This window comes from Solea solea, chromosome 2 (assembly GCF_958295425.1).
Source record: "Solea solea chromosome 2, fSolSol10.1, whole genome shotgun sequence".
Taxonomy (NCBI): Eukaryota; Metazoa; Chordata; class Actinopteri; order Pleuronectiformes; family Soleidae; genus Solea; species Solea solea.
The window spans coordinates 36023531-36050988 of record NC_081135.1 but is presented as its reverse complement, the minus strand read 5'-3'; the positions used below and the strand labels follow the sequence as shown (position 1 = coordinate 36050988).

Genomic DNA, 27458 nt, shown 5'->3' with positions numbered 1-27458 from the left:
CAAGGTGTTTTTTTTAATTCATAAGTGTTTGAAGACGCAGTTCATATCATAGCAGTGTTAGTTAGCTTTAAATATTAAATCTTGTTAAGAAACTACCTGCTAGTTGGTAAGAGGCAAAGAAGCTAGCTGCTAGAATTTTAAGTTTTTCTTTTTCGAGTTGAAAGTGAGGACAGAGAGTCTATTGAGAATCTTTTATGAGAGTTTGTGATACAAAAATACTACCTTTGTGTTTAAGCCAAATCATTTTTGACTTGAAATGAAAGGTAGCACCACAGTAGGATGACTTAAACACTGAGTCTTGCTAAGAAGCTAGCTGCTAGTTGCTAAGAGGCTAGGAGGCTAGTTGCTAGAACATTACAATGCAAGCAAACTCCCAAGAGAGTTGCTTGTGTTAAAATCAAGTTTTTTTTCTTCATGAGAGTTTGAAGACAAGGTTGCTATCATAACATTTTATGTTAGTTTTAAATATTAAGTCTTGTTAAGAAGCTAGCTGCTAGAAGTTTTTCTTTTGAGGTGAAATTGTGGGCAGAGAGTCTTTCAAAAACCTTTTATGGGAGTTTGTGATAGTGGTGAGACAGTAATAGCATATTAGCTTCATTAAGCCAGGAAACAACATTAAAATAACATGACATCGACCGATTCATAGTGCATTTGGATTTGATACAATGGTCTGTGCATCAACGGGTTTGTATTCTTTACTCCCATGGTTCTCAAACTGTGGTACGTGTACCACCAGTGGTACGCGAAGCTAAGGAATTGACACAAAATAATAATAATTAGAGTCACCTTATCTCTCACTCCATCTTAATCCAATTTCACTATACCAGTGTGTGAAGTACAGTACAGTATATGTGAGGAAGAGGAGGATGATGAGAGAGCAAATTATCTTATTGGGAATACATTTGCCTCCTGTGAAAAGTCTGTAGCTGACGTTGGCGATAATGGTGTTACTTTGAGAGGTCAATATTTTCTCAGTTGGTACTTGGCATAGAAAGTTTGAGAACCACTGCTTTACTCTGTAAGTGATTACCACGTTTTTTTTTTTTTTTTGATAACGCCCTTTTCGTTCAATCAAGTCCGTGTGAGATGGAAGAAAAATGACCATTGAGCCAGCCAGGGGCAAAATAAGAGCTCTGTATTGTGTTTTCTCCCCGCAGAGCTAAAAACAAAAACCTCTGAGTACAGTTGTGAGATGTCATTCTTCTTCCTCCTCTTCTCTCCCCAACCCTTCTGTACTTTAAAACTGCACCAAACAACACCGGGGGACATGAACGGAGAAAAAAGAGAGCAAATGACAGATGGAGACAGAAACTGAGACAAGCAAGCTCCCCTGAATGACTGATTACCATCCTCTTCATAACCGATTCTAGGCAGGTGACACATCAGATCAATAGCTGCTCGTAGTATAAAGAACAAAAAAAGATACATCATTGACAGCGGAGCTCCAGGCTTTCCTGAGTGGCTCACAACAGTCGGCGAAGGCCAATAATTCAGCTTTCCGCAACAACAGAAACACAATGACCAGCAGCACAAATGACCCCCCGATGCTTGTGGAACACAGCGAGGCAGAAGCATCATTAAATACACCAGGTTGCTGCTTCTTGGTAGATAATCAAGGCAACGGTGCGACCGCTAAAGCCGTTATTGTGATTTATGCCACCGCTTTTCCAGTTTGAGCCATTTACCGAGTGGAGCCTTGTGGCTGAGTGCTAAAACATGTACAGGCTGGGCTAATTTATACGAGCACTGCAATACACAGGGGGGATAAGCAAATAGCACTGGGGGGCTTAGGCACTCGGACGAGGGAACAGGGTTCAGAGCAAATGAAGTGAGAGAAACGTGCCGGCCTCCAAAAGAAGCAAACCATAAATATTCACAATTATTCACAACTCCAAGGTACTTTAAATAATCTTCAGCCAGAAAATCGAAAGGACTGTAGTCATTAGTGTTTAATTGAGAATCAGGTTGATGAAAACATGCCGCTGTGCCGGCGTTGCAGCCGTGACCTTGTTGTTTTCAGGCTTTGTTGTAAGATTCACTGCAGCACTTGATTGCTCTGCATTGGAAAGCTGTAATTTAAAGCCTCAGAGAACGTCGTGGCGAATCGCAAGTGTTTCTTTTACAACGCCGTCGTATTAAATATTCATAAAGAGATTGGAACCAATCAAAGTTAAGAGTTCAGAGGGAAAAAAAATCACACACACACCGCCCTCAGGAATATTGTGTTAAATACAAACAATCATATTAGACTTTTGAAACACTCTATAACAATTGAAATAGACCTCTTTTGAAGAGGAGGTTACGCTTTCTAACCTATACAGAATGTTCGGGCGCCCGCTGCTTGGGAAAAAACCTCCGTCTTTCCACTTGAATTCCCAGTCGAACGTCTGGAAAAATCTAATGACCGAGAGGAAATGTGAGAGTCGTTCTAACGAGTCATTAACTAACGTGGCTCACGCGCGTCAGCATGAGTCATGGGTATTCAGAGCTCCACCACAACACGAACACCTCTGAGGCCGTCCTGAGCGATGACGTTTGTGAGGGTTTTTTTCTTTTTTCCTCGTTGGAAAAACTTACGACATAACACTCTGTGAGTGTGTGTGTGTGTGTGATGAGTCTCTGAATAATCAGCCTGAGGGTGCAGAAGAATTTTCCAGGGGGCTAGAGCACAGAGGTTGGTCCTTATCCGCATCCACAATCCTAACCCCACAGTGACTTCATTATTTCTATTTATGTTTCTGACACTGTACAACAGTGTCCCTCCCGGTTCATTAAGGCTCTTTGCTCTTCCTCTCCAGTGATGAGTTCCCTTGTGTCAGTTTTCCTTTATGTTGCATACAGCACCAGGCACATAAGTTTATTTTAATCAATTCACTAGAGGATAAGCACGGCTGCCGGCAATGAAGACAATGCAGTGTGCTCCATGAGGTCACCGGCCAGTTAAACAGCCTCAGGGAACTTAATAGCAAAACTTAAGCGCACACGACCTTGCCGTGAGCGTCGGTCCTAATGCTGTAACGGAGCTCATCTACATTTTTTTCCTTCCATTTACAATTCGTATAATCGGAATGAAATTTGAAGGTTCAGTGTGAAAGTACCCACGGGTCTGTTTGCAAATAAAGATCGTTTGGTAGCTTTAGACAAAAGCCTGTGGTGCTACAGCAGCCCGAGCAGACTTGTTTCCTTTCCCGTCTTAAACAGGAAGCTTGTTATGCAACTGAGGGACAACAGCTCCGTCCCAATGCACAAACCAATGACACGGAGGAAGGAAACACTAGAGAGACGGTGGGAGAATGGAGAGGGTTGTAAATGAGCGTTTAAATCTGTGCTGGTATTTGAAGGCCACCGTTTTTCCTTTTTGGTAGTTTTTCCTCTCCCTTGTTGTGGACTGAGGGCTCAGATTGAGAACGTTGGGAGCAATAAACGGACGTGCAGTAGTGTAACATATTTGAAGAATATAGAAGAGATTTGACTTCAAGGACAGTCCACGTTAGATATTTCATCCCAAGTCTGACATCTCCTACAATGACATCTCCTACAGTACCTCTTCCTCTTTTTGACGGCTCCTCGAGAGACGACCACAACAAAGTCTTCTTCATCTTCAACTTCATCTTCTACTGCTTATTACTCCACATGAGGAGGATACGGTCAATTTGAATCCCCAAATCTGCATGTTTTTGGACTGTGGGAGGGAGCTGGAGAACCCGGAGAAAACATGCAAACTCAATGCAGAAAGGCCCTTGTTCCGACCGTGAAACCCGGGTGTGGCCCCCGCGACAAAGTCAAAAAACTAAAAGCCAACCATAGAAATTGACAAGTCCTTCCCTCCCCAACGAGGGAGGGGTCATACTTGTAGACGAGACACGGCAAGGATCCGTACCACTGTGATTAACAATCTGAAAACGGTGAACATGGGCTATCCAAACAATATTTGATTGACTGACGTAATTTCAAGATAACGAAGGCCATGTGCCAGAACATTTTCATTTATATTTTTAAGTGTTGTGCCGTGTGAGGTAGTAAAGAGGCTTTGCCCGTCTCTGCAGTACAGTTATTTAACTCTATCTACGAGTGTGTCTGTGCCGCTCTCCCTCACGACGACTTCATTTCTGAGGCTCTGGCTCAGATTAGCGATGAGATGGGGATTGTGGTAAAGGTCAAGGTACTTGTATAAATATGTAATAATCACCATGTTCCCAGCCTAATGTGATAGTCTGCTATCATCACCTACTTTGCTAATTAGTGGCAGTAGGCAAAGAAAAATCCCCCAGACAGCCACCGCATCAGTCATACTAATTATCGCAGTATAATTTTAATAAGAGCAACAAATCAAAAGTTCACTTTACAGCATGTCATTATTTTGTTTACGCATTGTATAAAACATTTATAGACACAACACATAAAAAAAAAGTTTGAAAGTTAATTTACTTGAGACAAAAAATCAGTTTCGAGATTTATTATTGATATTGACTGATTTTAGCTGTTAAAAAAAACCCAATTAGGGTTCATTCTGGGGACAATGAATGTCCATGCAACTGCTGTGGAGCTATTTCAGTCCAAAAAAAAAAAAGACTGACAACGCCATCTTCACAGGAAAGCAGCCAGCATGGCTATAAACGCCTCAGCTGAGCCAACAATATTTTATACGCAGCACAGAAAAAGATTGTCGAAATTACCTATGAGACCAGACTCTGTACCATCACAAGCACTATCAACATGCAAGACCAATCATGCAAATACGCTTTAATCCTCCCGAGGTCCCAATCCGACCGGAGCAGTTATCATGCGAGGAAATTAATGTTTGAATTTCAACCTTTTTAGAGGAGGAGATTTTGTTTTACACATTAATTCGCCGCCACATTCCAAAGAGATTTCGAAACACGGCAGGTTTTTCCAGGAATAATGATGTTAATGTACCTCTGCTGCTTCAGTACGTCCCACTCCCCCACCTACGGATCTTTTTTTTCTTTTTCCGCAAAGCTCATTCTGCTAATTTACCGTGAAGCAAAGTGAATAAATTACACAAGGAATTAGATCAAATGTGGGCTCGGACGTTTTTCAAGTTGTACTTAAAATGTAGCATCAAGCGCTAAGCCCTTCCCCGCTCATTCATTCATTGTGTTCGACTGAACATAAGGGGACCGAAATACGCATTTCATCTCATCAGAGCTTTCACAGACAGACATCATTTTCACAGCTCGTCTCGCTAATTAGATTATTATCAGCTTGCATAAGAAGACGGACACTTTTTACTGTAAATGCAGAGACAAAACACATTTTTTTCAAGTGTTAACCAGCACATATGGGCATCTAGTAATGTCATTTGTTAAAAGCATTGAAATTACACATGTACTGTACAAAACCAGCAACTCGCTTCACTGCTACACGCTTTTGTCGACTAAACGCCTGAGATGACACTCATCTTCCACTCAGCTCTCAGCCCACATCTTGGCATTTGGCAGAGAGTTAGCTTAAAAAGAACAGGTTTTTAGTTTCCCTTTTAAATAATCTCGTGTACTTGGCATTCCTGAGCAGAGATGCCAATTTTAGGACATGTTGAGGACCCAGCGGGACATATTATGTCCATGTTTTTCAATAGACCTTTTTTTTTTTGGCTCAAGGAGACACATTTTTGGTTCTGTCAAAACACACATTTTCTAGCCCATAATCATCTCACCAAATGGCTGAAGGGATTTTTGCCTACACCTGCTAACAAATTTATTCAGAAGTCATTGCAAGCTTTTGCTTTTGCAAAGTATAGGTGGGGAAATGCAGCGTCGACACACGCACAATGCACAATAATATTACAATGTCCAAGTGAGGCGGCTCCCGGCGGCAATAAAGCCCCTATACATTGCTTTAGTTTAGAATTAGGGTTCAGCATCTTTAGGTCTCAGCTTGCCTCCTGCAAGACATCATAAATCTCGAATCAGGGCGCAGGAACACGGCATCCAGGTTAGCCGCTGCTGCTGCTACTGCTGCTGCTGCTGCTGCTTTTATGTTGGTGAGCACATCCCCTACAAGGTTGTACAAATCTCTGCGTGACAGTTGCCATGATGCATGGCAGCAATTGCTCGGTTTCTGTTATTGCAAATTTTCACCCCCCCAAAAAACAACTACTCTCAGAAAATCCGCACATTGATGTGATGAATAAAGAGTAGTATTTTTTCTGTAGTGTGGTGAAATTATGCAAAACCTGGAGGGACACGTCAGTCATGTGATGATGTGAAGCACTCACACCAGCATAGATCCTATAAAAAAAAAAAACTCCAGCTTTTATAATTTTCTGTGTTCCCATTTAGCTTTCAATCATGTTGTTCAATTTTTATATTATAATACTAAAAAATATATCCCAATTATGGTTGTGCTTCTTCCAGAAAACATTCTGTTTTAAAAGAGAAACCGCCGCAGCTGTTGCACGCTGTCTTATGGAGCGAATTTTTATGTTTTTTTTTAATTTTTTCAGCGGGGCTAATTTGGCTTGCCGTTGGCTCTGAGTGGCTGAGAGCACGCAGTCATATCAGCAGCTGCTGCTCTCTCATTAGTCCCCCACAGCCCCGGCGCCTGACAGTGAGCCGTTACCTTTGAGCTTCACTTGTTAAAATGCCAGACAGATGTGGGTTCACGTCAGCAAAAGGTCTGAGTGAAAATTGCACTTAGCGAGCTTGGCGGTGAGTTTCATTAAAGATAGCAGATTTTCTTTGTGCACCAAAAGAGAGCGAAGAGGCGTTTGGGTTCTTAATTTTCTGTGTGAGCGTGCATTCAATCCACTTTTTTGGACCAGAACTTTACGCCCTGGTTAAGTGCTGCATGAATCTTAATATTTAATATAGAAAAAAAAGAAGGAATTCAGCATTCTGCCATTGTCTCCTTCATGAGCTGTGTTACAAAGGGCGATAGCTGCGGGCCGTTTTGGCAATATTGATACAGAAAGCCTCGTACTCTCCCCGCACAGCAGCTTTATTTCCTCTTTCAGAGCGTTGATATGAGCTCTGACACTGTGTGGAAGAAGCTGTGAGCTGTTTAACACCGTCGTTTCAAAACACAGATACAATCATGTGTGAGCGGAGTTCACCGAAATGCATATTTCATAACGTGTGTGAAATGCTGAAGCCAAGACGAAATATAAAACTGAACTATTCACAGATAAAATGTTAAATGTAACGTTTCCTGCGCGATAAATCGTTAAAAAAAAAAAAAAAAAACGCAATCACGTGATCTCCTTTCTAAATGACAGCGATTCTTCTGCGTTTTATTTCATGAGCTGCATCGCAAATAAACAATCCTATCTTCCTCTCCGAGCCTTTACGTCACATGAGAACATCGGAGAAAGTGTGCGCTGAGGAGAAATAAATCCAAAATGGATGCTGATGAAAACCCAGGTGGTAGCGGCGAGAATCACGCAACCACCCTGAGCTGCGCTTGTGTCCCGAAAAAAGGTTTTAGACATTTGCTTTCACTAAATGTTGGCGATGAACCCACATTTTCAGGATTGTTACGATCTTTTTTAGCTGATCTACCGTTCGGCATTGTTCGCCTCTTCCTGTGACGACACTCGACACGCCATATGTCACTTAAGCCACTACAACAATAACAAGGAAATCGGAGATGGTGGACTTCACCCCGTTCTCGCAACAAGCCTCTGGCGCCCTCTGTTGGTCATATTGGCAAGTAGAGCCGAAACGATAAATCGATGAATCGATTAATAAATTAATCGACGACTATTTTTAAATTGGATAATCGGTTTGAAGCTTTTTTTATGATTAAAACAAGAATTCCGATTGTTTAAGCTTCTTAAATGTGAATATTTTCTTAATTTCTTTGCTCTGGATAACAAAGAAATCATTAAAAGTCAATGATTTTGGTTTGTGGACAAAACAAGACATTTGAGAACATTATTTCCAGGTTTGACAAACACTGATGTTAATGAAGTTGTTTCTGAGAGTGAGGACGTTTTACAAGAGCTTCCATTAAAGCACTGTATTCCGACTTGTTAATATCAATTTTCTAAAAAACATAAAACTATGGTGCTTTTTAGCTTTTAGGAAGTGTGACTTTTAACTAGAGTAACATTTGCTGGGGACTACGTTCACTGGCGGATTAAAGCACATTTGTTGTGTTAGTGATACTCATGTACTAAGTAGTGTTTGTTGTAGTATATCGTTACAGGACCGAGACTTGGGTTTCAACTCCCCCGTTATATAACCACATGATGTTTGATTTCATCTCTAATTCCTACATTTTAGTCCACTTTAGATAATGCATTTTTAAACATGCAGGAGCATGAATAATTCAAGACAACACGCGGCGATAGACACAATGATTACCACACTCTTTCAACACAGTGGGAAAAAACAAAAAAGGGAAAAAAGTTCACTCTGCAGAAGTAAAAACGCCAGTGGGCAACGACACACAAAAAGCTAATTTAACTGCCAAATAGAAAACATGCTAAAACAATTTAACGTCTTCTTAGCAGCCTTTGACATTCAGGGGGCAAACAAGGTAAAGGAATAATGGCGTGTATAATGTGCCAAGATGAGACTGTGAGACCTTGTGCAGACTGATGTAACGTGTTGTGACACTACATGAAGGATTTCCTTCTTTTTTTTCTTTAAAAAAAAAGCAAAGAAAAGAAATTTCTTTGATGCCATTTATTTCCCCACATTTTGAAAAATGCCTGAGGAGAGAGGATACGTTATCTGACAACTGAACTGCGCTGCCACCAACACGTTCCCAGAGCATAGCACATAGTAAATATGTGACAAAAACAAATCTGTCTTGTCAGTGACGAGGATGCGACCATAAAAAACACAGCCCACTTACTTGGTTTATCAGCCTCAATACTTTAACATTTTGGGAAATGTACATATTTGCCTTTTTGATACGTTAATGTTGCCGATTATCAACCACTTACTAAACTAATCATCAAATATTTAGATAATCAATTCATCGGTTTGAGTGTTATTCAAAATATTAAAACACGTTTTCAAAATTTTCTGCTTTTTAAATGTGAATATTCATGGATTCTTTGCTCCTCATAACAAAGAAATGATTAAAACTGAATCATTTTGGTTTGTGGACCAAACAAGACAATCAAGGACAATCATTATTTCCAGCTTTGAAAAACAGGTTTCAACAATTTTCAACCTTTTTTCCGACACCTAAATGATGACTCAACACATTGAGAAAATCATCTACAGATTATTAAAATAATCTTTAGTTGTGGCCCCGTTAGCCACCGAGACCACAGGAAAACATCATGATGCGCTACGCTATAAGCTATATGCTAATTTTTCCTGCACTGTGACACGTGTGACAAAAGGCTGAATCAAAATTCATACTGTTAGTATGTATATGTATGTATATATATATATATATACATATATATACATACACACACTGTATATATGCAGCTATATGCATCATTAGTCACTAAGAGCAAAAGAGAAAGAGCATAACATAACTTGACATTTCAGTGTTGTTGCAGTGATGCTAAGCTGAGCTAATCATGTCCAGGCTGTGTCAAGTGTGACAAACAGGCTCAATCTGATTGTGTACGTGTTTCATCATGTGACCAAAAGTGCCTCCAACAAACGTAGTCCACTTATATTAATCATTGACTTTGTTGTTAACGTTCTTAAATTCATACTTTGGAGAAATGTAAGCATTAGCTTTCCGACGCGCTATGGTTATACAGTATGCAGCTACATCAATTATTAGCCCGCTGAGCGCAAAAGGAGAAATATATCATATAAAAGTGTCCCGCAAACAAATCTTGACATTTCAGCGTTGCAATAAGTGACAATAAGCTAATCATTCCTGGGCTGTGACAAACGTGACAAACAGGCTAAATCTAATCCCTGCTGTCAGTGTTTATGATGTGTCCATGGCCTGAAATAAACACAGCATCACAGCATACTGTGCGTAAATAATCCTTAACGTAGCGAAATGTGCTTTTCTATATGCTATGTTCACCTGTATTTGCATCGTTAGCCAGAGCAGAGTAGAATTAGCAGGACTTTAGTACAACAAAAACTGACTTGATATTTTAATATTGTTGCAGTGAAAAGCTAAACTAGTATAAGGGGAGTCTTAGGCCTTGTTTAGACATATCCAGATTGTATCTAGCTTGATTTGTTTAGCAGTATGAACAGCTGAAAAACACCTTTTCCAAAGCTGATTCAAACCACATACAGCGATTCTGATCGGATGTTTACAGATCCGTTTCAACCTGAAGGTCTCAGTCGCTCAGGTAGGATTTCAAAGTGCCTATTCGTAGATGGGAAGTTAATTGCGTTAAAAGATCGACACAGTGGAAGACAACATCAGACTATCTGGGGGGATTTGTCCGTTCAGAAGAAATAAGAAAGTACATACTAAAATAAATCCATATATCAGGGCATCATAGCGTGTGGGATGGAGGAGCGGGGGTTTCGGAGAACGTGGTGTCCATGCCAGTGGTGAATATAAAACCTCAAAGCCAAGTACACACGCAGATCGTATCTGATCCCATATAATGTGAACAGAAGATCAGATTCTGATCGGATATTTGGGCTGCAGTCTAAACAAGGCTAATGTCTTTCTATGTAACTCTTGAAATCTAGAATCTAGAATGTTGAACTACTTTTTAGCCTTAGACATAGAGTTTCTTCCATATTTGAACACTTCTGCACAACATTTTCTTGAAGAAATTTCCAAAAGACAAAAGAAAAACTGACACTGAAAGAAAGTGCACCAAGCGAATGTATCTTTGCCAAAACTAGAATTTGGATCCACACCAAATTTTAGACACTATATGCTCCATTTCTACATAATGCTACAATATATGGACCAAAGTATTCAGACGCCTGACCATTACACCAACAGGGACTGTAATGACATATTCAAATACATATACAATACTCTAATAGGGAGTTGGGAATTCATGCAATGCCCCTTCATTGGAGGAGAAAGTTCTGGCTCACCATTTCTGTTCCAGTTCATCCCAAAGGTGCTCGATGGGGTTAAAGGTCTGGGCTCTGTGCGGGGCCAGTCAAGTTCTTCCACACCAAACTCAAATTCAAACCATGTCTTTATAGTTCTTACTGCACTAGGGACATAGTCATGTTGGAATAGAAAAGGGTCTTCTTTAAATTGTTGCCACAAAGTATAGCATTGCATAGCAATGTCCAAAATGTCTTGGTCTGCTGAAGCGTTGGGGATAAGGAGCCGATCCCAAAGCCTGATTGACAAACACCTGAATCCAATACTTATATATACCCTAACCCATAAAGTGTACTTGCATTATTACTTGATAAGTGTTGGAAAGTTCCACATTTCATAATCTCACCAAGTTATTCCTAGGCCAAAACCCCACACGAGCATACCAGGTGCATTGATAACATCGTGTCCTTGGTGAAGGTAACCGTAATTATATTTGGATCCATCTGTGAAGCGGTGAAAGCAAAGTACCAAACCAAAGTGTAATTAAACCACGCAGACTCACCCCGACGCCGTCCTCGTGCCTGTACTGTTTCCACACACGGCCCGTGTCGCTGTAGAGCAGCAGGTAACTGCTGACCCAGTCCCAACTGTCGTAGCGCCCCTGTGTGGCCACAGCAGTCACCTCAAACTGCTCCCTGAGGTCCACTTGGATCCATGGCCCCTGGTCAGTCACCATGGGGGACCAGCCTCCTGCTCCTGAAGGAGAGCAGAGGAAGGAATACGAGGCAGAAGGGATCCATTAAACACAATATGTCATCGACGAATGGCGGTTTTAAGCTCATATTGGACTCAGATTACAAAAAAAATGCATAAATCCCTGATGTGTGAGTGGAGTGCATTTATATACAAAAAGGCTTCAAGGTGAAGTTACACTCCAGCTGCCTGAGTGTTCACAGGTCTTCAAAATAGCTGATCCGTGTTGGAAATGTGTGTACGGCCTCTGGAAATGCACCTGCTGGAGATATTCTGGTAGTTTTCCTACATCCTGGAGGTGATTATCTTGTTAGAATTCACCAACTGTGGCTCTGATTAGGTTTTTATGGCATATGTAATATCTCCAGAGCTCTCAGGAGCCCCGAATTTGTTCTACTTTATTTATTCAGCCACGGTTCCCTTTCACTCGAAAGCCTGGAAGTTGTACCAGAGAGATTAAAAGGGCAAGAGACGATGACAGGACACCGTCTCGACTGTGCCACAGTCAATTTAAAATCAAATCAAAGCAATCAGACGGTTTCCTTACCCTTGCAAATGCTTTGACATTTGGAAATGTCTGGAGAAACAACTTTTATTGGCATCTGCCTTTTTTTATAGTGCTATTTTTCCCGCTAGCCTTTTGATTTGCCTCTGCCATGTGACCCCTCGGGCTGCTTTATGGAGGGTCCAAAAGGGGCCAGTGCCCTTTTTGACAACAAGCCTGAATGCCCTTGTGAGTTCTCTGCCCCTGACTTTTCTATGACTCACTCAATGACAGAACTAAACTCTAAAACAGCCGGGACTCCATCCATTCATCCATCTGCTATACTGCTTATATCCTTTGGCCCGGAGCCAATCCCAGCTGACATTGTGCCGAGTCGACCCGGGACGTTGTCACCAGGCTATTACAAAGCTGAGACGTGGAGGCAAATAACCATTCGCACACAATTAACCTAACAATCGTGGCTTTGGACTATGCGGAAGGAAGCCAGAGGAAACGGAGGAGAGAACATGCAAAACAGCAAACCAGGGCGTCTGAACCCTGGACCTTTCACAATTACTTCAGTTAAATTCAACATTTACAAACCGGTGCATTTTAATGCTCACATTGTACATTATATAAATAATCAACATTGAAAAGGGCGAACTATCTACTACTACTATCTATCTACGATCTACTTTGTACAGACAGGTAACATTGGATCCAGCCTACTTTAGAACAACATGTACAATAAGTGAATTTAGAAGCAAGTTCTTTTATTTAGTTATAAATGTCAATATAAGTCCATTTCTTTGTACCTTTATTGAAATGTTTGAGTACTTTGTCAACAGGAACTAAAAATGCAACCCATATGACCAATGCTCAAACAGAGTATTTATGGTATCTTCTACCTCTGCTGTTATTGCTGAGTGGAAAGCGCTGCTACAGCAGGTGGGCGGTGAATAACGGCACCGTTTAGAAAAGCTTAATATCGAGGCTTGTACTCACCGTCTCTTCTGTTGAGCTTGGCGTTGTAAGCGGCATATCTGACCGAGGACTGAGAGGAGCTCTGAAAGGACGAATGGGGCAGCGCCGAGGCGAGGGGACTGTTGCAGTTGTCTGTGGAAGAGAAGACAGTCGACAGTTTAGAGGCCATTACCTTCGGAGCGTTTGAAATTGCTTTGGCGCAAATGTTTCAAACGCAAAATGACAGCGGTAAGGATTGCTTGGATTCCTTTTCGGGTGACAGCGACGATAAAGGAATGCGTTCTAGTTAAACATGTTGATTCAAGGTGCACCTTTACCTGTCGGTCGAGGAGTTCTGGAGCGAGAAATGGGCGGGAGGGGGTGGGGGGAAATAACAGGGCCGCCTGCACTTACCCAGTTCTCAGATGCCTCAAACAGTCTATTAACCCGTGCAGTGACCCTTGAAAAGCACACAGCAAACGCCATGACTCCTTTTGTGAGTATGTGTGTGTTCTATTTAATCCTGCACTGTGAGATTACATCACGTCCAACAGGCAAGAGCAGATTAAGACTCCGGTCATCTCAAGCTGTCAGATTCATCTTCCTCTGACCGAGCCCGCCTGCCATAAAAGCACTGAGTCGCACAACAACATCCTCCTCTTCCCCCCCCCTCAGTCAAGTGCAGAGCCGCATTACGGCCTCGTATCTGGGAAGGTAATGAAAACTGGCACAAGCCTGATTACAATTATCCCTGCACTCTCTCCATCAGTGTGCAGCTCGCTCTTATGAGTGTCAGAGGTGGGGTTTTTTGTTTGTGAACGCCACTCCAGTTTGAGTCGGGATGAATTCTGAGCACATCTGGAGTGGAAATTGGCCATCCATCTGGGCGACAAGAACACAGCACAACTGACAGCACAGGCTGCCTTTTTTCCCTTCTTCTCTCCTTCTCTGTGAATTTCCGACTGACCTGATTTGACTGCTCTCAGATTGCTTGCCAAGAGATTTTTCTAATCCTGATTTCCAAGTGTGACTAAAGTGGATCAAGCCGTTTTGTCCAAGACACAAATTACGGCTGAGCTGCGGCACAGTTGAAGATGTTCTTCGGGGGGGGAAACGGGAACATTGGCGTGGCATCTTAACGCACCACGACAAGGAAGTGGAGTTATTACGCAAGCGTCGCACTCTTAATCTGTCAAAAGTCTCCCAGATTCCACTTTTGATCCTCGAGGAAGAACGCTCCCTCCTCTCATCTAACATCCAATCTCCATCCGTACCATTCTTTGACGATTCATCTCTAGCGGGAGAGCTGACGCGACCTCTGTGCGTCAATTGCTCCTCCCGATACACCTACACTTGACACAAGCGTGTACAACGACGGCCTGAAGACGGTTAAAAACCACTGACAACATTTCACTGCACCACACGTTTTCAAAGTGACAGGTGAACCGTAACTGTCTGACTGTAGAGGAAGTGCAAAACGTGCACCTCACACACTCTGTTTTTATGTACAGACTTGGAGTCGAGCTTAATGTCTGGCTGTCAGTCAGGAGGACGTGGATGGATGGACGGATAGATGGGGGGGGGGGGGGGGGCCCAAAATGGTCCCAGACGTAAAAATCTCAACACAAGCTCTTCCTCACTGATAAAGTTGAAAGGGGAACGTTTAATCTTCCCTTTACGTCACGACTGTATATCCAACAGCTGGCACAATGTTTGCCCCCCACACACACAAACAGAAGGCGACAACAGCATTGTCGTGTTGACAATTGCTTTCAAAAAACCAACAACCAAAACCAACAATCAAAGTCAACACAGTAATTGGCAGTTAATCTCGTTATAATCTGGCATCGCTAACCCTCCCTGTGAGTGACAGGACTCACTATTAAGGCTTAAAGAGGTAGTCCATGTTTGTTCTTTTTCTTTTAATGGGTGTATATGAGGCACATGCTTATGCATTAGCAGAGTGTTAGTTACAGTTGACTGCGTTCAGAATGTTGCCTGTTGTTTGGGGGCGAGGAGGAGACACAAGTGGGACAGCAGAGAAAACACGTCATAGAAGGCTAAAAACAAAAACTTCTAAATGGATTATAAATATCTTAAGTGGTTTAGCATGCTGTTACTGATTGTCATTTGAGGTTTATGGAGGGGAAACGTGATATCTATCTATCTATCTATCTATCTATCTATCTATCTATCTATCTATCTATCTATCTATCTATCTATCTATCTATCTATCTATCTTCTCCAACTAGCTAGCTAAAAATCTAGCTAATTTAATAGCTAGCTTCTCGTTGCTAGCTCCTAGTAAATTACCCATCTCTCTATCTATCCATCATCCATCAAAGGAATCAAAGATCCTTGATGCCCTTTAAATCAAAGGTCCTTGATACCACACTCCATTCCCTTTAAGAGCAAAATGCTTCAGGCAAACACTTTAACGCCTTTAACTGCGCACATGCTATTACACTGTAACACGTAATCCTGCATTAATCATTCTAACTAAATCTAATCTAAATTAAATCTATACTGGCTGCGACAACAAGATACCACACAAATTTAAAGGGAATCAAAAAGCAACAGCATTGAAACGGAGTCATGTCGTGAGTGTTTGAATTGGCTAATGCATTAGCACGCAGTCTTCATGGCACAGTAGTTTATCCTGGTGTAAATCCACTGACTGATATTGGTATTTATAAAATAAAATAAGTATAAAATGTAGTTCCTTTGCTGTCCCCATTGACAGCAAAACAATGGATAAATCGCATTCTGGATCTGGTGAAGATACTTGTGTGGATTCAACAAACAAATGACAACAGTAAGTCGTTCATTTGCAGTTTCCTCTGACATGTATTTGACATTTGGTGTTTTGAGTATTTGCAGCTGTGGGATGTTGTTACTGCACACGTCATCCATGTGTATCTATGCCTTTAGTGCAATATGTTTGTCTTCTTTTTTAAAATTGCAAATCATATCCTTGAAGGTTTTCTTTTTTTTATTGCCAATATCTTTGTACTATTTAAAGTCCTTTTCATTTCGCGGGAGAGCTTTCATTCTACTCTTTTTCCTGTAAGATTTTTATTAATAAACACGAAACACGGCACACTGAGAGAACTCCAAAAGAAGAAGCGAACACAGGTTTCATTTGAGATCCTTGAAACATTGTCATCTATTCAGTTGAGAGTGGAATCGACTCAGACATACTGTACATGCAGCCCCCCCCCCCCCCCACCTTTTCTGTTTTTTCCAATGCTCTCCTCTGCTCATTAGCTGCCAAACAGAAGTGCACAGAACAGGTGCTCTTTCAAAAAGAAATCAATTATTAGAACAAAGAGACTGTTGTACGAGTCTGGCCTTCGTCAGACTGCATCTCAATCTCATTTGAGAATGAGTATGCATCTGTAAAGGGTGCAGTGACCTCCCGCTGCCTCCGTATACGCAGGTAGATGGACGTACGCACAGTCAAACCAATGATACGGGTGACGTGATTCAGAAGATGGAAAAAGTGTAAACAAACGTGCTTGTTGGGGGTTTTCTACCGAGGTCGTTTAAAATGGATGTGTACAAAAGCTGCCAGACGACGCTTCTCTAGAGCACCAGGAGGGAAATAAACCCTGTTTGTGTTTGGTTCTCCTTTATTAGGAGATTCTAAAGTTGGCCAAAACAGTGTCACAGGCAGATTCACCACTTCAGGCTACCGTTATGTGGAGTTTTAGCAGCACCTGACGTTGCACGTGAAGCTGACTCTACGTGTCCAAGTCAAGTAGACATGACTCGAAACGGAATATAAGTGAGCCTGCGCTTCTTCTTGGATATAACATAAAAAATAGTTGAAGTACATATATATAAAACAGAGACAGCAAACGTGCCATATAGAATATGACAGGGTTCTCATTTGGACTGCTCCTCTAGAGTGAGCAGTCAAACCCTTGTGATTAAAATAAAAATACTTAGCATCATTATACATTGCTACAGAAGAGTATGAGGGCCACATGTAAAAGAAATTGAGAGAAAGAAAAAAAATAAAACTTTTGAATAACACAAATTTGACTTTAATCTCAGATTTCTGATTTGACTTTAATCTCGAATTCTGCCTTTAATCTCAGAATTCATCCTGTTTTTACTCTTAAATTGAAAGAGCACAGATTTTTGAATACAAAATATCAAAAATAAAATCTATAATATTTTGGCCTATACAGTATATGCTACAAAAGTAAAAAATACACAACTGCATTTTAATCCATCAAACTACTGCACATGGAGTAGTTTCCTCATGCATTGAGTATATGATCACAGTATATGCAATAATAAAGTACTCTGTGAGCCACTGTGCATAAGAGATAGTAGTACTTTAAACTTTAACTACATCATCCTGAACTAAAACCCTGATAAATGATGTATGGATTACCTCAACTAGTAACGGAGAGCCTTTTACGATGCGATATTTATGCTTTTATCTAAGGAAAAGGATTTAAATGTTTCCTTCCACCGCTTTTTACAACTCATGAATAAAAGAAAAATAGGTGTTTATATAGGTCATGTCCAGGAAATTTTGAACAGGTTTTTGAAATATTTCTTACAGGGTTACAGTGGTTTAAATGACTTTTTTTTTTCTTTTTTTTTAGCTCTACTTTTTAATATTTCAAAGCGCAGAAGTCAAAGAGAATGAGATGTGAAAATGGATCTTTGAAAGCTGGAATATGTCTGTCTTTGCACATCTACTCAAGAGCTGAAAGAGCTGTTTGCATTCCTAGGAAACCTTTTGCAAAGAGTAGTCAGTTTTTACTCCTCTGACTTTTTACTGTGTTCAGAAAAACAAAGAAAGAGGCCAATATGTAGAAACAACAGAGAAATAACAACAAAATATAACACATACTGAAACGTCTGAAACAAAACATCATGGGGTAAATTATGATTGGCAGTTACCAGTTACCACAACTGTTTTCATGTGGCTCGGTCTTATTTGACATGCAGTCAAAGCCACAGTTCACAACGCTCTCACTACAATGCAAGCTAAACGGTTTCCATATCAAACTGTTTGTTTGCTCTGAGTACGCGGCAAAAACAAGTTAAGCAACAATGTCGGCTAATGAATTATGATTGACTATTTTGATAAACTGGAGACAGCAACACGAGAAGAAAGTCATTAGAGAGCGAGATTAGGAATAAAAAGAAATGTGTCACTTAGATATCACCCACCTCTTGGGGTGTTTTAACGCCCTTCTCATTTGAGATTAACAACATATAGCTACATAAAAGCGTGTTGATTGATTCATTTATAAGCGGATCACTGGAAGTACACGCATAGCACCTATATACGAGCGATAAAGCCCACACGAGCATGGGCAGACTGTTGGAGTTCAGTCAACACAGACCACAGCATCAATAATATCAAAGGTTACAGTGATAGTATCCAGTAACAGAGCAGCCTCAGACCCCTGTGTGGCACCGATAAAGCTTCATATGATACCTCACAGGGCCTAACGGACTTAGCAGCTCCGTGACCTCTGCTCGGCGATAGCCTGAGTGGAGCTGAGGTATTGGCTGACAATTAGTACCAAGCGCCGGCTGAATTCAAGGAAGCACACATCGATACGAATGATTGAGGAACACTGTGTGGGATACTGTAACACTTCATTTCTCTGAACACTGCATATAATCTAAAGGGACCTACTCCAGAGCCATTTACAGGCAGGATGTTTCACTGGGCTACATATCGACGGCTACACATCTCATCTGCCAAACATTAATTATTCAGCTCCCTCATTCAGGAATGTAGTGAAACAGGATTTGTGTTAATTTTCCGATGGCTTATGGGATTACTGGAAGCATTTTACACAACTGCTTGGTAAAGATATGGCAATAATGAGATAACATCAGATCAGGGGTAATAATGGGCTACAGTGAGTACTGCCCTGGAAACTCCAAAGGTCGTGAAATGCATATTGAGTGGTATTTATACCCTTTTAGGGAATGTTAACTGTTTTTATGCTGTGCCAATGTCACGAAATATGATCTTACTCTTAAGATATAATCTGATGTATTATATAGTAAGCCTCTATATAGACATATAAGCTGATACCTTTAACAATTCAGGCAACCGACCAATGATGAGGATGACCAACTAGCCAACCAATGAACCAACCATCCTACCTACCAATCAGCCATTCAACCAACTAATCATAATAACCAATAAATGCTAACCAACAAACCAACCAACCAAAAAGCCTACTAAACAACCCACAAATTGACCTACCTACCTAACAACCAACCAACTAGCCATCCAATGTACCAACCAACCAATCAGCCAGCCAGCCAACTAAACAACCTACTAATTTACCTACCTACCTACATTACATTACATGTCATTTAGCAGACGCTTTTATCCAAAGCGACTTACAAGGGAATTGAGTACAATCAGCCAGGGGTGGAGTTGCACTTGGGACCATGATGTCTTTGCATACAGGGTACCGGTCTTAACCACTGAGCCACTCCTCCCTCTACCTACCTACCTACCTACCTACCTACCTACCAACCAATGAACAAACCAACCGAACGACCAAGCACCCAATCGATAAGCCAATCAAGCAACCAACCTACCTACCAATCAGCCATTCAACCAACCAACTGATAATGACCAATCAATACTAACCAACCAACCAACCAACAACCCAACCAAACAGCCAGCCAACTAAACAACCTACTAATTTACCTACCTACAACCAACGTTAACCAACTTTTATACTATCTATCTATCTATCTATCTATCTATCTATCTATCTATCTAATTACATTCAGGGATCCTCTTCAGAGAGAGAGAGAGTTCTTATCATGCAGTGCTTCATGCAGATAAAAAAAGTGGCTTCTTAAAAACTTTGTCTCGAAGGATTGGTTCACTTCATGGTGAGAGGTAATTTCACACCTGTGCTCTGCATAGAATGTGGCCATTAAAGACAAGACACATTTATAGATAGGATGCCTGTGTCACCGTGCTGTGCCCTCAGTCTGCACTGAAATATTTACTGCCACGACAATGCTGCTGCTGCTGTAACAGACCAAACGAGTTCGACAGTGACACAGTATATGTATAAAAGCATATTGACGCACCGTATGGATATAGGCTGCTTGTTAAAACCCCCAGACTAAGTTGGTTCGGGCACTTTGGACATTGTTGGTTGACTGAATTAGGAAGTTCATTTAAATGGAAAATATCCTGAGCTGTAGGTATTCGGGCAAACCTTAAGCCAATTTGACTGGATCTGTACTCCCTGCTGGGAAAACTGACATAGACCAGCATAGTTTCCATGCTTGTCTATGCTGGTTTGGTGCTGGTTGACCAGCACAGACAAGCATAGATCAGCATAGACTAGCATAATGATGCTGGTGGACCAGCATGGACCAGCATAGACCAGCATAGACCAGCAAAATGATGCTGGTGGACCAGCATAGACCAGCATAATGATGTTGGGGGACCAGCAAAGAACAGCATAATGATGCTGGTGGACCAGCATAGACCAGCATATGCCAGCATGGACCAGCAGAGACCAGCATATACCAGCATGGACCAGCATAGACCAGCATATACCAGCATGGACCAGCATAGACCAGCATAGACCAGCATAGACCAGCATATACCAGTATATACCAGTATGGACCAGCATAGACCAGTATAATGATGTTGGGGGGACCAGCATAGACCAACAAAGACCAGCAAAGACCACCATAGACCAGTATAATAATGTTGGGGGACCAGCATAGACCAGCATATACCAGCATGGACCAGCATAGACCAGTATAGACTAGCATGGACCAGCATAGGCCAGCATAATGATGTTGGGGGACCAGGATAGACCAACAAAGACCAGCATAGACCAGCATAGACCAGCATAATGATGCTGCAGACAAAGCAACAAAGAGAAATGCAGAATGGCCGTGGATGCAAATGTGACAAAATCAAAATATCCAATATTTACGCCGGTCAAAACTATTTTCCTGGAGCCACACGTTTGTACCTGGATTACTCAGTAATGGACTTAAACAGCGGCTGTAAATTAAGTGGCAAATCTTGTGTTACCGCTAGTCTGGAATAATCCGTTAGCACTCCTAATTAGGGTCATTTTTCCTGCTCGGCCTCTCCTGTCAATACTGTGTGAGTGCAGCAGCAGCTCCGGTGGTAACAAAGCTGTCATTCCCCATTAGCCAATAGCGTCTCGTTCTCTCATTTGGTGACTTTTCTCCGGGTAAAAAAAAATTACGAACAGGCTGGAGAGAAGCAGAAGATAACATGGCTTCTTTGAACACCCTGGAGCTTACCAATGAAATAATATACTACATATATACACTAATAGACTGTAATTATTGCAATATACAGTCATTTTCTCCAACAGCATGACACAAAAAACTTCATTACAATCTCCATGCTTGGCGCCAACGCTGAGCGATAACACATTATCTCATTAAACATGTTACATCCTGTTTTCTCTCTTTTTTAACAAGCATTGGGTGTTAAAGCGATAATCAGTCATTTTCTAATCAATATAAGCTGAAAAAAAAAAAAATGTTACGTCATCTTACTGATATATTTTTAAGTTTCTGAAATTATGATTTTTCTGTTGATATTTCAGTTTTTTCTTCATCTTTGACTCGGGAGGAGACGATTGACATTTCTTCACAATTTTATGATATTCCCTGGCACGTCATTCAAGATAATGATAGTCAGGTTGGTCTATAATTGGAAATAATTATTAGTTACAACACTGATGATGATGATCTTTTGGCCACATATAGGAGAGCCGAAGAACAGCTACCGTATAATTAAACATGGCTGTTGGTTGGGTTTGTCTGCTCCTTGGTGCTATGGTAGACAAAGCATCTCCATCCATCCATCCATCTTCTACTGCTTTATCCGCCACATGAGGGTTGTGGGAGACGCTGGCGCCAATCCCAGCTTCTCACACCTATGGTCAATTTAGTGTCCAATTTGCCGAATCACAAAAAATTCTGCATGTTTTTGGACGGTGAGAGGAAACTGGAAAAACCTGGAGAAAACCAGAAAGGGCCTTACAAAGCATCTGACTATTGCAAAATCACTCAAATAATATCACTTTAGGCTCATCCACTCAGGACTGTGAGTGTTTGGATGAGGTGCAGAAAATTCGACTGTAAAAACACCTTGGTTATTTTAAAGTTGAAGTAAAGTATAGGATCCGATGACTACATCCACTATTAAAGGACTCGGTCTGTGATTGTAGCCAATAACTTAATGGAGCCATCGCCCAGAAAACGCACCGAGGAGATAAAAGCATTGATTTCTTAACTGTTAATATTTAGACCAGTGAACAGCCCACAGGCTTTTCAGATTCACTGCCTTCTGTGCTGCAGTGCACGACTTTGATTAGAGACACTGCTGCACACGGAGTGGACTGTTTTCTTTGTGTTTTTGCCCCCTTCCTGAAATTAGATTATTCTCTGGGTCACAGTTATACATAAACCATATCGAGTGCAGCTTCATTCATCCTCACGCCAGAGCTGTGAACCAACACCTCCAGATTACAAGAATCCTTTTTTTTCTTTGTTTTTGCTGTTGTTGTTGTTGTGTTTTTTGTGTTCTATATACATAAATACAACGTAATCAATATCAAATCATAAGAGCGTGAAAACCCGGGTCCGTGTCTGATTCGAAGATAATTATCATAATAACTTGTGATATACAGAATATGAAATCCAGGACGGCAAGAAGCAGACCTCTGGGTTTGTGTGTTTTTTTCTCTCTCTCTCCTCCTTGTGATTTAGCGCAGTTTGTTCATTCTGGGCTCTGAATGTTGGAGCAGGATCTCTTTTTTTGCCTCATTTTTCATCACTGTAACCGTCCCTCGGTGATTATTCCATCCATCTTATTGGCGCAGTCAATAGAAAGTGGGTGTTGATAATCCTTTCAAACCCTCTGCCAGTAACACGGAAAATAAATAGAGGATGAAACTTTCAGACTCCACAGCTATTTGAAGCATATTCATTGCAGGCTATGGATTGGGAGTCGGTGCAGCGTCGCCGTGTGACCAATGCAGCTGGAGATGGAAAGACCTTCACTGGCGCCATATTCATCACAATGGATTTTTTTTTTCCTCCCCACCGCTCCCGGGAGAACGGGCAGAAATTATTTCTCTAAATAGTCTTATATCGTGTGTCCATTGTATTCTTTTGTCGTTTGTTACAATCAAAAAGCATTTTCTTAAAAACCGGACACTGACAACACTATAAAGGCCCCCCTTTTTTACCGTCTTTGCTTTTTAAAAAGCTGAATTCTGATTACAATGCAATAAAAACAATGTTATACTTAGGTATTACATTGATAGATTTGGCTAAAAATTAGAAAAAAAACAATCTCATGCGTTGGAATTACCGAGATACCATACGACACAATATCATCAATATCATAATTTGTGATCTGTTGTGAAATTATTATAGATGTGGCAGTTACAGGAAACAGCAACTTTTGTGATTTTTATAGTTAAGTACAGTATGTATACATGAAAATACTGTTACAGTCAAAAATATTGGATTTATAAAGTAAAAATACTGCTAAATCACAATAATATGACATCACTCTGAAATGAGAGAAAAAACAACGGGAAAGTTTTGCTGAATCACAGCAATAAACTGGAATAACTGTGAAGTTACCATTAAATACAGTATTTATACATGAAAATACTGTAGAGTTACATACAAAATACTGAATTTATAAAGTAAAATACTGCTAAATCACAATAATATGGCATAACTCTGTAGGAGAGTAAAAACAACGGGAATTTTTTGCTGAATCACAGCAATAAACCTGAAATTACTGTGGTTGCAGTAAAATACAGTATTTATACATGAAAATACTGTAGAGTTACAGTCAAAAAATACTGGATTTATTAAGTAAAATACTGCTAAATCACAATAATATGGCATAACTCTGAAGGGAGAGTAAAAACAACGGGAAATTTTGGCCGAATCACAGCAACAAATGTTCACAGAAAAATCATGCTTCTAAATCACAGTAATATATGGCATAACTGTGAAGTTACAGCAAACATCCATAATGCACAGTATTTAGAACATTAAATAATAGCAATACAGTAATTCACTGTGAATAAATACACAATAATTGGCTGTAAAAGTTACTTGTAGCTATTTACTCTGTGTAATGTTTTACAGTGTATGATATGGAGGTAGAGAGACAGATACTATAAATACTATGAATAGGCATCAAAATAAAAATCTGAACATATGGAAAACATGGCAGAGCAGCAGGATTAACTGCACTGTTGTATTCCACAGTGTGCAGATGAGCCACGTCCATATTTGTGATGTAAAATTCAATGTGCTGCAATATTAAACGCACAGTAATTTACCGACACAGGAGAAAATGACATCTAATGCTCCTGAATGACTGTGCACAGACACTGTGACACCTCCCCCCCATATAAAATCAATAGGAATGGATGAGAAGAAACAATAACGTGCTCTCACAAGGGTGATATGAAAACTCTAAGTCTCTTCATGTCCCCGTGGAGCTGCAGTTGCACCGAAACGCTGCATTAACTCATTTTTAAGCAAAGCGTCAGGAAACACGGTCGTTTCTGCTCTGCAGTGCCTCTCTGTGCAAATTCAGCTTTGATGGAGACTTCAACGACAACAAAAACCAAAGTACTGTGTGGCACTAGTGCTATAAGAGACTAGACTACAGTCGTAGACAATTTAATTATGCTGTTTTCATTTTTAAATCTTCTATTAGTGCTCATTTTTAATGCCAAACTGCTGCAGCTGTATTTTTTTGTTTTTCCTGTTCGGTTGCTGTTGTCTTGGCGAGACAGAGAGAGAGAGAGAGTTTTAAAGCTTAAAGAGAGTAAATTCTTTAAGCTCCTCCGTCCTCCCTTCGGTCCTGCTGAAATAAAACGGTGCAATAATTAAAAACTGACACGAAAAGAAAGAGTAACAACCCGCATGTGATAAAATCAGTCCTGTACACGCACGCTACTGTGGACGGACAGTGGTCAGGAGCGTAATCCTCGTAGCATAATCATATCTCTATACTGTCATTGCAATGTCATATCGTGCAATGCGGTGGCAAGTAATGGCACAGTGTCTTTAGATGTTTAAGCTGCACATTATTCCCAGCTGAATGAATTAAAACGAAAGTATGAAAGACCACCAAAGACGTACTGCGGCGCAATCGTCCAAACATCGTGTAACTGTGCGGTCAACAAGTATTTTGTGTTATAGCTCGCCGCCATGTTATCTCTGCTCAACAGATTCTGCCGTGTGAATAAACCCAATAATACTTCCTCTGCTGGCAGGTAAACGGCTCGCGTGGAGAGCAAAAGAGGCGGAACCGTTGACCGAGATGCATCGAGCTGCATTCAATTCATATGCAGACTGACGTTAAAGGGGCAACAGACATTATTGTGGCTCCTGTTTGGTCACACAGCAAGAAGCAAGACATGGAAAGTTTCACACCTGCTTAACTTAAACATCCAGACTGTCAACACTCACTCACTCACTCATCTACCACCGCTTTATCCTCCACATGAGGGTCGCTGGTGCCAATCCCAGCTGCACATAGAGACAAACAACCATCCACTCACACATCACACGTACGGTCCATTTAGAGCAGGGGTGTAAAACTCATTTTTGTGGCCACATACAGCACAATTTAATCTCAAGTGGGCCGGACCAGTAAAATAATAACATAATAACCTATGAACAAGAACTCTTTTTTTTTCTCCTTTGATTTACATTTAATGAAGGATATTTTCTACAAATCATGAAATTTCTTGAGAAATATAAGTGCAATTTCAACAATATCTAAATTTACCATTTACACATCACACTGGGCTTTTACATTTAGTCACAGGTATCTGGAAGTGAAAAATATTTTATTTGACATTACGTTTAGATTTAAATCGCAATGTGAAATTTTAACAAATTCATCCTGTGGGCCGGATTGGACCCCGGGCCTTACATTTGACACCCCTGATTTGTGTCCTATAATCCCCAAATCTGCAAGTTTTTGGACCCGGAGAAAACCCACGGACACACGGGGGAGAAATGAAACTGACTACTTATAAGTATATGTGTAAAAGTGTATAATTCGCTTAATTTTATGGTTAGTTTTTTAGACAAAAGGAAGTTTTTCTTTCCTTACCGTGAACCAGTTTCGGAAAAAACTAAGTTCAATCAGGAGACATGATGAACTTTCACAACGTAATGTATTAGCTTTCCGTAGACTTAGAATAATAAGCCTTTTTTCGGTGTACGTAAGGCAAGGGCCTTGGTTTACAGAAGCTGCCATCAACCCAACAATAAACCAACACAAGAAGAGAAAAAAGACTGTAGAGAAAGTAGTCCGTCCTTTTTGGTAGTGAGCAGATTCTCTGTGTGTTGCATTCTACAGTCTCACCATTAGATGTCACTAATTCTTACACACTGGAACAAACTGACACCCCCCCCAAAAAGCTCCAGCTTCATGTTTAACAGCTACTGGAACGAGTAAATGTGTCATTACACTCTGGCGTTTATTTTTAAACGACATAACCATCACATAATTAAAAGAAACACGTGTGCCATCCCTCAACTTAGACTCCAATTTTGCATTTTATGCGTGTAATTTGTTGTCTAGACCAGAAGAAGAAAAAAAAACATGTCCGGTCCCCAGAGGCTATTTAATCTTCAGGCGATAGATGATAGGCCTCCAAGATTAGCAGCCATTAGCCGGGAAACAGACCAAGCAGTTCGCTCTCTTCAGTCCTCAAGTACAGATATCTTTCAAGGGAGAGAGAACAGTATTCTTCCCCTCCTCGGATTATAAAAGCAAACACAACAACAACAACAACAGAGCTTCAAGGGTGACGGGCATCTACTGTACCATTCTCTGCTGCTGCGAGAGGGGGATGCAAACGTCAGCGAGACGGAGTGATGCGATGCTAATCAGATCTCAGTGTGAACGCGGGAGACGCATATTAATTGCAGGTGCAAACGCAATTAGGCGAAAATGATCGCGCGGGTGAAAGTCGCTCGCTTTAATGCCAAGATAGATGTATAAATTAAAGTGGAAGAAGTTGATTGTGTATTCAAACGTGAGAGAGAAAAGAAAAAAGTGCCCGTGCACCTGTCACACACCGCGGTGTTCTGCCTCATTTAGCTTCTAATAAATCCATCATGCCTTGGATGTGCATTGCAGTAGGTGTTCGTCGACTGGCTGCTCCACATTCATTAGCAATGAATGAATCTGCAATGAGTGGATCTGCAGCTGTATCTCACACACACACACACACACATCCACAGCTCTGCCAGCTCT

At 40.9% G+C, this 27458-nt stretch overlaps 1 protein-coding gene and 1 long non-coding RNA gene across 3 annotated transcripts in view; one reads left to right on the top strand and one right to left on the bottom strand.

Moving 5' to 3' along the window:
* The window catches only part of LOC131448236 (contactin-associated protein-like 5), a 120602-nt gene that overhangs the window by 86078 nt on the left and 7066 nt on the right, over positions 1–27458 (bottom strand). Inside the window, exons 1-3 of one of the 2 annotated variants that reach the window (XM_058620526.1) lie at positions 13538–15091; positions 13166–13276; positions 11486–11679 (exon numbers count right to left, since the gene is read on the bottom strand). In XM_058620526.1, the coding sequence (XP_058476509.1) occupies positions 11486–11659 (174 nt within the window). In that variant the 5' untranslated portion in view covers positions 11660–11679; positions 13166–13276; positions 13538–15091. Of the gene's footprint in view, positions 1–11485; positions 11680–13165; positions 13277–13537; positions 15092–27458 lie in introns of those variants that run through there. The other variant, XM_058620518.1, reaches the window with a different exon arrangement.
* Positions 15613–25827, top strand: LOC131448248 (uncharacterized). Its single transcript, XR_009234184.1, has 3 exons — positions 15613–15723; positions 15867–15938; positions 25459–25827. It is a non-coding gene; the product is annotated as an uncharacterized LOC131448248 (long non-coding RNA).